The 11,147-nt window shown below is 38.3% G+C and overlaps 1 protein-coding gene across 1 annotated transcript in view; it reads left to right on the top strand.

The window, feature by feature from the left end:
* COL4A3BP (collagen, type IV, alpha 3 (Goodpasture antigen) binding protein) overlaps positions 1-11,147 on the top strand; it is a 101,795-nt gene that overhangs the window by 772 nt on the left and 89,876 nt on the right. Inside the window, exons 3-4 of the mRNA XM_005858152.2 lie at positions 221-292; positions 5,371-5,505. Of these exons, the coding sequence (XP_005858214.1) occupies positions 221-292; positions 5,371-5,505 (207 nt within the window). The remainder of the gene's footprint in view (positions 1-220; positions 293-5,370; positions 5,506-11,147) is intronic.

The following is an 11,147-nucleotide window of genomic DNA, read 5'->3' as shown; positions in this document are numbered from 1 at the left end:
GGTGGGGTGGGGCTGGGTGGGGGGCACGGACCGTCCCGGGGCGGCGGCTGCGGAAGGTGCTGGGGTGCCCGGACGAGGGATGGAGCGGGAGAAAGGGGAGAAAGAGGGGCACTGTCCTCCTTGTCTGCCCGGGGGGTTTGCCGCCAGAGACCGGGTCCAGTTAGGGGGCAGGATGCGCACCATGACTTGGGACTCAGGGTGGCAGCTGTCCCGGGGGTAGGAATCCGGGTTGAGCAACAGCGGTGTCGGAACAGCTGGGTATGGGAACAGTGCACATCGGATCTCGAAAGAGGTTAGTGCAGAGATGCCAAGCGGAGTAGGGTTGGGGGATTCTGGGAACGTGGCTGTTTACACAGAAGCCATGGCAGCTAGACTTGCTGCTGAAATGTGAGGGGGAAAACTATGCCAGCTTAGATGTAGGGAGAGATCTCAATGAGGAGGACGTTTGTACTTTCCCCCTCGCCATTTACCCCTGTTCAGAAAAGAGCTATTGAATCGATAGCTTGATAGGCACAAAACATATTCATAGTAACTTGGAACATGTTGGAATGGAGACCGACTTTTAGTCCAGGAAGAAGGGCATTATTTAATAAAACATTCTTGCAGTCAGAGGGCCAGAGTAAGGAAACGACAGCTTACCTTTCCTGTATTTTTTAAGAGCCCTTTTTCAAAATGTTAGCAAAGCAAAAAGTCATTTTGTAGGCTCCTTTTAAGAGAGAAGGACGGTGGGTAATCTTTTTGCTGGGGGGGGGGGGGGGGGGAGCGGGTGGTGTCGTTTGTTTGTTTTTCTTAAAGTTATGAGAAGATCCACATTGTGCTTTTTTACTTCCTTCTCCCTTCCTGTTAAACTTTTAGAAATGGCTGGAGCCAGCAGTTAACCTGGAGAAAGGAGGGCAGCTGGGGCGAGTCTCTCAACAAGCTGGTCATAAGATACTAGGTCATGTGCAGCTATTAAGAAATCACCCTGCTTCCAGTATACGTACTTTGGCTAAGCATTTGGACAGCATTTGGAATTGTTTCATATTAGGTGTTAAGAATGTCTAGAAGGCTAGTGAGAAAAGGCCTAAGAAAGGCATGAATATATCAGAACAAAGGCTTAACAAGTGTTAATTCTTATTTGCATAGCAGAAAAATTATGGTGTGTGTTGATATTGTGCTCATTATTGGAATTTCAGTGAAAGGTTTTCAGTAAAGTGAAGCTCTCTAGGGTTTCTCTAGATTAACTGTATCTTGTAATTTAAGAATCTATTGAATTCATTTTGTAATAGGTATAAATTTTCAGATGGAATTCTTATGAAGTGGGCTCTTTGCTTCTGAGTGATTCTGGTAGTTTCATCGCTTTTCTCATTAGATGAGAAGCAGACTTTCAAATTAGTATTGTGGTGGTGGTATTTGACAAAACAAGCTGTACTTTTGACCTATTGATCATTTTGGAGGGATTGGAGTGACTAGGGGAGTCACTAGTGCTCTGAGTATTCAGAGCAGTATAGTAGGCATACTATATGGAAATACAGAAAAAACGGAAGACTGTCTCTTTGATATTTAAATGTGTAGAAATGTAGTATTTGGCCACTTCTGTGGTAGGTAAATAACTTCAGTGTTTCTGCATACTTAGATCAACAGGAATATAGGTTTTGGTGTTATTCTTTTATTTCACCAACCATTCAGTTCTCCTTCCCTTGTATTCCCATAGCATTTTATTTGTAACTTGATTCTTTTTATTTTAAATGTAGATTTATTTTCTCTTTTGAAAATATAGCTTGGGAACAGAAATCTTTGATTCTTTTGCAGTGTCTAGCATATTTCCTTGTCTCTACTTGTTAAACAGGGAAAAGTGAAGGTATTTTATGAGGGTAGTGAAAGGCAAATATCTGCCTTCTAGGTATGATAATAGTTTAATATTACTGACTAAAGGGTCCTGAGGCTTATGTACTTCATTGGGTCCTCTGTAAAGAAATGATATGAAATTGTGAACACAAAATTGCTAGGGCCCCTTCTGTCACTTTGGAAGAGGTGAGCTGCGCTGAATGTTAAGCTTCATTAGCTATGCCTAACTGCCTCCAACTCAGAAAGTGCCATGTGCTTGGCAATGTTCTAAGACTCTTCTTATTTTCTCTTAACAATTCTGAAGCAGATTTTGACAGAGAAATAGATAAGTAACCTAACCATAGTCACACAGTTACTAGCCTTCTGAAGGGCAATAATTGAAAGTGAAGTGCATTAAGTAAGATTGCCAGTCTCAACAATTTGTGTTGTAGGCAGTGGGGAGTTGTTCATGTAAGTTTCGGAACTGAGCATTCAGTGAGATTAACATGTAAGATAAATAAGCAAATATGCTTAATAAGTAAGTAAGATTATGTAAGTTATGAAATAAAAAGCAGAAGATACTAGAGATAAGGTTATTAAGCCTTCTCAGAAATCTAGGAACCTGATCATTTAATTGGATTAATTGAAAATACAAAAGAGTAGCCAAATTTAAGGGTTTAATACGTAGGAAATATGAATAGGAGTTGGTAATGGGCTATAAAGATTGAGAAGGAACCCTCAGGAATTGAGTATTCCTATGAATATAGTAGGGGTCGTCATGATTTTATTCAGCCATTCAAATAAACAAACTGAAGCTCAGAAAAGTTAAATAACTTTTCAAAACTCCTCATATAACTAGTAAAGTAATTGAGTCTCTGATTGTGTATCCACTGCTCTGTCCACACAATAAACAGTTTGAGTCTGAATGACTGCAGAAGTCAAGGAAATAGTCTTTGACTAATAGTCCAGAAGTCAAGGAAATGGGAACTTAGGGAGAAAGTGTACCTTAAGAGAGAAGGTGAGTTGAGTTTTGTATGTAGGAATCATTATTTCAGCTTTCAGTATAAGTGGTGGTAAGTCATAGGGAGTTAAAAAAAATAAGGGAATGATGATTAGGGAGCCCTTAGGAAATAATGAGTTAAATTGCCAGCATGAATGACCGCTCAGGGAGGAGTTGTAATGATGGGGCTTAGAAGATTTAAGCCCCATCTCAAAGATGCTGAGTTAGGGAATAGGAAAGTAAAGATTTCTCAACGGGTAAAGAGCCTGAGCCAATGCAGTATGTATATTTTTAACAATTTTGAATTTGTTTTTGGCAGTCAATTTTGGAATTGTCTATATTTAAAACCTCCAGAACATGAAAATAAGCAAAATCAAGAATTTCCATAGAGGTTATATTTCCGCCGTTGCAAGTTTATTGATTGTGCTCTTCAGTGTGCAGAAAAACTTTAGCAGCACAGAAACCATTTATAGGTACTGGAAACAGATATTCCAAGCATGTTTTTGAAAAACCAGTTTTGTATTAGTATATTGCTTTTGGGTTTGAAAATAGATCTTCAGAGAAACTTGGAAAATGAATTAACTGTTTGAAATACGAAATGTTGAGTTCTGTAGAGGAAAAAAAATGAAGTTGATATAGACTTAGACTAATGATCTAGTATTTTACTTTGATGTAATTATGAACACCATAAATTTTCCTATAGGAATAACTTACAACAAAAGTACAGTTTTGGCCATAATTAGCTTCATACTTCCGTTGATTTAAAAGATCTCATGTAGTACTTGGTTTAGGAGAATGAGAGACTATATAACCAAACTTACGTTTCTATTGAATTATCTTAATTGTAGCAGGGACCAAAATAATTTAAGTGTCATGAGGTGGTGAGCAGGGGAGGATGAAAACACACAAAGAGCAAAGTATAATTTAAAAAAATTTTTATTAAGGTAACATTTGTTAATAACATTATATAGATTTTTATATCTGAGTAGTGTTGTGTGCGTACACACACACACACTCATCTTTATTCATTCATCAATGGACACTTAAGTTGTTTCCATATCTTGGTATTGTAAATAATACCTCAGTGAACATAGGGGTACGTATATCTTTTCAAAAAAGTATTTTCATATTTGGATAAATACCCAGAAGAGGAATTGCTGGACCATATGGTAGTCTATTCTTAATTTTTTTAGGAACCTCCATACTGTTTTCCATAGGGACTGCACCAATTTATAATCTCAAACAGAGCAAGAGGGTTCCCTTTTCTCCACATCCTCTATAACACTTGTTATTTTTTGTCTTTTAAAAAAAATATATTTTATTGATGTTTTACAGAGAGGAAGGGAGAGAGATAGAGAGTTAGAAACATCGATGAGAGAGAGACATCGATCAGCTGCCTCCTGCACACTCCCCACTGGGTATGTGCCCACAACCAAGGTACATGCCCTTGACCGGAATTGAACCTGGGACTCTTGAGTCCGCAGGTCGACGCTCTACCCACTGAGCCAAACCGGTTAGGGCTATTTTTTGTCTTTTTGATAATAGCTGATCTAATGGGTATGAGGTAATATCTCATTGTGGTTTTGATTTGCATTGCCTTAGTAATTGGTGAAGTTGAACATCTTTTCCTATGCCTATTGGCCATCTGTTTGTCGTCTTGGAAAAATGTCTGTTCAGATCCTCTGTCCATTTTTTAATTGAATTGTTATTTTTGTTGTTGTTGAGTTATATGAGTTCTGTCCAAATTTTAGATATTAGCCCTTTATCGGAAGTATCATTTGCAAATATCTTTACCACTTGGTTGGTTGCCTTTTTGTTTTGTTGGTTTCCTTTGCTGTGCAGAGGCAAAGCAGAATTTTATTTTATTTTTTAATATGTTTTTATTGATTTTAGAGGGGGAGGGAGAGATACAAACATCAATGAGAGAAACATCACTGCCTCCTGCACGCCCCCCACTGGGGATCAAGCCTGCAACCAGGCATGTGCCCAGCCTGGCAAGAGGCAAAGCAGAATTTTTTTTTTTTTAAATATATTTTATTGATTTTTTTTTTATACAGAGAGGAAGGGAGAGGGATAGAGAGTTAGAAACATCGATGAGAGAGAAACATCGGTCAGCTGCCTCCTGCACACCTTCCACTGGGGACGTGCCCGCAACCAAGGTACATGCCCTTGACCGGAATCGAACCTGGGATCCTTGAGTCCGCAGGCCGATGCTCTATCCACTGAGCCAAACCGGTTAGGGCCAAAGCAGAATTTTAAACTGAAATCTGCTTATATTTTTTTCCTCAAATGTTAGAAGAAAATATTATATTATATTGATCTATTTATTTTATTTATGATTTTATAAAAAATTACTGAAAATCATTATACAATCTAGAAAATACCAACTTTCCACTTCTTGTAATCATTTTTACTAATTATTATTACGTTAGAACTTTTCACATTTTGGTTTTAAAATCAGATTGATTGCTATTTTAGAAAGTTTGGATTTCTAAAATACTGACTTACTGTTTTTTGTTTTCCTCCCCCTACCCCTCTCCACCCCGCCTTTCTTCTATTCCCAGTGGACAAACTACATTCATGGATGGCAAGATCGTTGGGTAGTTATGAAAAATAATACTTTGAGTTACTACAAATCTGAAGATGAGACAGAGTATGGCTGTAGAGGATCCATCTGTCTTAGCAAGGCTGTCATCACGGTAAGTTTCTGTTGTCTTTCATTAAACAGATACTTATTGAGCATCAACTATACACCAGGAACTATTCTACCTACCTGGTATACATCTGTGAACAAAATAGGTAAAGATTCTTGCCCTTGTGGAGTATATAATCTAACGCTTTTTTTTTCCATAAAGCTATTTTAGAATGTTTATTGTTACATGCTATTATTTTATATAGACATGTAATAATTATCTAGTTGGTATAGCAAGCCCTTAAGTAAGGCCTTCAGAAAAAAAAAAGGATGTTAGAAGGTTTCATGTCTGTTGAGATTGGTAGGTTATTAAAAATAGTAAAGTGTGCCGGGCCAGCTCAGCCAGTGAGCCTGACTGGGGGCGGTGAAGGATGTAGAAAAGACAGAATAAGCTGGGTCTAGGTGGATCTTCCTGTGCCTGGCTGAGGCCACATAGAGAGATCCAGACAGCAAGCTGAGCCTTTATTTTATAGCCAGAGGTAAACAAGGTAGTGGTCACCATAGTTACAGTGTTCTTGTGAGTTTCACTGTTTTGGTAGCACTTGCTGCATCTCCCTCAGCCCATTAGCTACCCAGATAAGATCTAGGGAGCATCACAAGGTCAAGCCTAATTATGCTAAGAGTGCTGTGCCCTCTAAGCTGGGACTTGTTTGTGGCTTTGCCAACAGGTCAGTCTGAGGCTTAACCCTATAGCCACCTCCCTACAGTAAAGCAGGAAAATAAAAAAAATACGTATCTTTCCCTGGCCAAGTTGCTCAATGATTGGAGTGTCCACCTCTGCACTGAAGGGTCTTGGGTTCAATTCCCAGTCAAGGACATGTACCTGGTTTGTGGGTTTGATCCCTGGCCCTGAATGGGGCATATGTAATGCCTCTCTCACATCGATGTTTCTCTCTGTCTTCCCCTCCCTACCTCCCGTCCACTCTCTAAAGAGCAATGAAAAAAATATCCTTGGGTGAGGATTAACCAAAAAAAAACACAAACGTATGTCGGCATTTTAAAATTTTAACAAAATATATGAATCTATGCTTACCAAATTTTTTATATATAGCTAACACCATGTCTTTGAATGTGGAGTTAAGAGAAGTTGATCTTGTGTAAACTATATTCATAATGCATGCTTTGTAATTTCCAGTTTTGATATCTCTAAAATAGAATAAAAGCTTAAAGATACTTTTTTAAAAACTCTAAATATAGGTTCTTTCTGACTTTTAATGATTTTCTAATATTTTACAGATGTCTTACCTTTATCTAATTCAATACCTTTTAAAGGACTGACTCACCTTTACTGAGTAATTACTTGGTTTACATTCAACTTAGTTTACATAGGAACAAACCTCTTTTTGTACTTGTATTTCATACACTTACATAATGTTTACTTAAATTATGTAAGAAGTATAACAAGTAAACTGGCATAATCAGGTTTGGGAACAACCAACTGACCGGTTAAACATATATCTCAACTAGTGGGATCAGAAGTGCCTGGATATACTAAAAATAGCATACTAATAGTGGTCAGCATACCTTGGCATATTTAATAAAGAGCAAAAAAAAAAAGTGTTGGTTAAGGCAGGTCAACTGAATGCAGGTCAGTGAAGGTAGTGTTTGTAGTTAAAATCTGAAAATGGGTATGTTAAAACTTAATCTAGATTTTACTAATACATTCAAAGAGAATTCACATTATGACAGACTTTATATTGCTTATAAAAGTAGAAAGCACTTTGGATCTGTTTTGATATCTAAATCTGACATATGTTTATTTTACACATTTAAGAAAAATCTTATAGTATTTTTCCTTTATTTTTCATGCATTCTTCTCCTTTTGGATATTCCAAGTTTGAAAACAAAAGCTTAGTTGAATATTGAGATAGAAAAACCTATAGAGGAATTGTTTGGAAGTGTTGAGAGTTGAACTACTACTCTCCATTCTTAGGGACAGTTTTAAAAGAACTATTTTGAGCACGTTCAGTGTGGCTCAGTGATTGAGCGTCGACCTAAGAACCAGGAGTTCATGGTTCGATTCCTGGTCCTGGCACATGCCCAGGTTGCAGGCTCCATCCCCAGTGTGGGGCATGCAGGAGGCAGCCGATCAGTGATTGTCTCATTATTGATGTTTCTATCTCCCTCTCTTTCTCCCTTCCTCTATGAAATCAATAAAAAAATATTTTTTTAAAAAAGAAATATTTTAAATGTAAAGGCTCAGTATTTATTTTGACTGGTATTTGGTACATTATAGTGTATTTTTAAATTATATCTAGTTTATTATTTGGGGGTTTTATTTCTCTTAAGGTAGAACATTATCCATTCTAGAGGACAGAATAGTGCATAGAAATGCACTTTCTTGAAGTGTTTTCCTAGGTTCCTCGCCTCCTTTTTGCATATTGCCACATGTTTGTTAGTTACATATTTGACTCTTTGAAAATATGTTGATGGTTGATGTGTAAATAGGAAGGAATGAAATTTTATCTTTATTGTTTACTAAGTAGTAGTATTTCTAGAGTACCATGCTAATTTATGTAGACTTAAATATAGTTATCCTATCTTAAATTATGGACAATGATAATAGTGCATGGCTTATTTGGGGCAAAGGAAAATTTTTAATGAACATGTACATTGCGTCTGCTCAGGAAAAACTTTTTTTGTAGATTTTTGTTGTTGTTATACTTATATTTGCATGCAGAACTTTGGTGGTTGTTTTTTCTTTTCTTTAATTTTTATAAACATTTATTTGAGCCAAACTGACAGTACATACCCAGGAAGCAAGGTCTCAAATACTCCCTGAGAATAACAGTTTTGCAACTTCTTTTATGCATTTGAAATTGAGGAGGGAAAGTAAGGAAGATTACATGGAGGTGGGAGAAAGCAAGGCAGGAATTGGATTAACTGATAGTTAATAAGGTTGTGTGCTCTCTTTAGGGTAGTTATTTCAAAGGGTGTTAACCTAGATGTACAGAAACAATGGACAGGGCTTACTTAAAGCATAGATAAACTTTTAGTAAAGAAGTTATATGTCTGGGGCATGCCTACCACCATGACCTACCTAGTTACAAATTTATCATCAGATCACCTTGTGAGGTTACTTTTTTTTTTCTTTCTTTCTTTTTTTTTCAGTTTCCCCTTAGTCATACATTAATCTGAAGGATGCATTGATGACCAATATTTTGGTCAGATAGAGTGGTCTCACAGTGCTAGGAAAGGCTTATTCCTAGAAAGTCTCAGTATCGATGGCATCTTGTTCATTGGGGATGAGGCAATACCGTAACCATGGGAGTCAGATTTTTCCCCAAAATGGCAGGCATCAGGTTGTTACCAGTATTAGGGTTCTTGGGTTTCCCAAGATGGAGACATCAAGAGGAAACCTTAAAGAAATTTCCAGACAGATTTTTATTAAGTGTATGCTCAAGCACAGGGAGGCAGCACAGGGGAAAGGAAGGTTCTCTGAACTGGCTCAAGGGTCTGGCTCTGCTTGGCTGCTTTTATAAGTTGGGGACAAAGTGGGTTTGTGCAAAAAGGTAGGCTTGTAGAATTTTCCATGTGGGGTTGGAGAAGCAAGCAGTTAGAAGGAAGGTAAAATTCTGCTTTCGTGGGAGTGGGAGAGCCAGAAAGTGGAGGGTTGGTGACATTCTTATTGGTGTTTCTTGTGGCTAACTGGGGTCCTTGGGATCACATAGGGGGCAGCAGAGTGATGTCAGTGCTGCATTTTTCTTATCTGGTGTTCTTGGGATCCTGAGCGCAAGTACCCATGCTGTCTCAAGATTTTAATGGCCTTCATTGAGTAAAAAATAGACTGGTCATTTCTGTCCTGTGCAATATCATGATCCGAGTTTCTGTCACTTTTTTAATATTTGGCATCTAGTATAACATTTACATAAGTCATGAAAAGAGTATTAACAATTATCTTATGCATGTTCAGTAATCATAAATAGTTTTACTATATAGAGAAACTCAGAATAAATATATTATTGTGACTAATATCATTATCAATCAGGTAAAGACAATAAAACAAAATGTTTGCTGAGTTCAGTATCAATCTGTATATATGCAGGCCTTATTGATGTCTTGGGATAGTTGTCTACCTCTGGTATTGGCAGCTTCTTTTCCTCAGAGTCTTTGATGTCTGTAGACAGGAGTAAGATGTCCATTCGCAGTTAGGTGCCTGATAAGTTCCCATCCAATGAGGTTGGAGAGTGTCTTTTATTTGATGCTGTCTTCAATAAACAAAATCTCCAGATGGCAGTCAACTGATCTTTAAAGTGTCTGTCTCCTGGGAGCTCCCTGTGAAAAGAAGGAGTTACCAACTTGGCGTTTTCTTGAAGTGACTCTATCAAACCTTGGCAATGGTATAAGATGTTTCTTTTCAGTAATGTCAGCTCTTAAATTCCTTCATCTGAGTCTAGTTTAAAGATACTGTGATGCATGAAGAAATGCAAAAGCCGAAAAATGGGGAACCAGAGAGCAGGGAAGAACCCAGCAGTCGTCTTTGGATTTTCATAGCCCTGACTGTTGAATTTACAACCATGTTTGTCCATACACTGTACCTTAGAAGTTTTCCTACAGATGAGATTTTAACCCTTAAAACTTCAATTTCTAATGAAAATTAATAAGTAAGCAATTAGCATTCTTTAGCTTGGCAACTTATGAAGACATTTTATAACCTTTAGAAACAGGCTTTTACTGGCAAATATATTTAAGACATTTTATAAATTCTAGAAATATATTTTTATTGATTTCAGAGAGGAAGGGAGTGGGAGAGAGAGATAGAAACATCAATGATGAGAGAGAATCATTGATTGGCAGCCTCCTGCACACCCCCTACTGGGGATCGAGCCCACAATCCCAGCACGTGCCCTGATTGGGAATTGAACCATGACCTCCTGGTTTATAGGTCGACGCTCAACCACTGGGCCATGCCGGCCAGGCTTTTCCATTGATTTTTAGAGAGAGCAGGAGGGAGGGGGAGAGAGAAAAAGAGAAACATCAGTGTAAGAGGACACATTGATTGGTTGCCTCCTCAATGTGCCCAGACCGGGTCTGGGGATTGAACCTTCAATGGGCAGGCTAATGTTCTAACTGCTGTGCCACACAGCCAGGGCCTGCCTTCTTAACTCTCATCTCTAGGGGACTCCCTCTCACTGTGTCACCTCCAGTCACGCTATATACCTCTTTCAGGATCTTATCTGGCTTGCTCTTTCCTGCCCTAGATCTTTTTAAAAATATATATATATTTTTATTGATTTCAGAGGAGAGAGAGATAGAAGCATCATTGATGAACCCTAGCCAGTTTGCTCAGTGGATAGAGCATCAGCCTGCAGACCAAAGGGTCTCAGGTTTGATTCCAGTCAAGGCACATACCTTGGTTGCAGGCTTCTTCCCAACTTGGGCCTTGGGCAACCAACTGATGTGTTTCTCTCACATCGATGTTTCTCTCTGTCTTTCCCTCCTCTCTCTTCCACTCACTAAAAACCAATGGAAAAATACCCTTGGGTGAGGATTATCAAGAAAAAACAAAAAGAAAGAAAAGAAAAGAAAAGAAAAAGATACACCATTGATGAGAGAGAATCATTGATCAGCTGCCTCCTGCATGCCCCCATGACCTCCCCGCTCAGTTCAACCACTGAGCACACCGGCTTGGGCCCCTAGATCTTTACA

The sequence above is a fragment of the Myotis brandtii genome, unplaced genomic scaffold, assembly GCF_000412655.1.
Source record: "Myotis brandtii unplaced genomic scaffold, ASM41265v1 scaffold115, whole genome shotgun sequence".
Taxonomy (NCBI): domain Eukaryota; kingdom Metazoa; phylum Chordata; class Mammalia; order Chiroptera; family Vespertilionidae; genus Myotis; species Myotis brandtii.
This window is presented reverse-complemented; position numbering and strand designations above follow the sequence as displayed.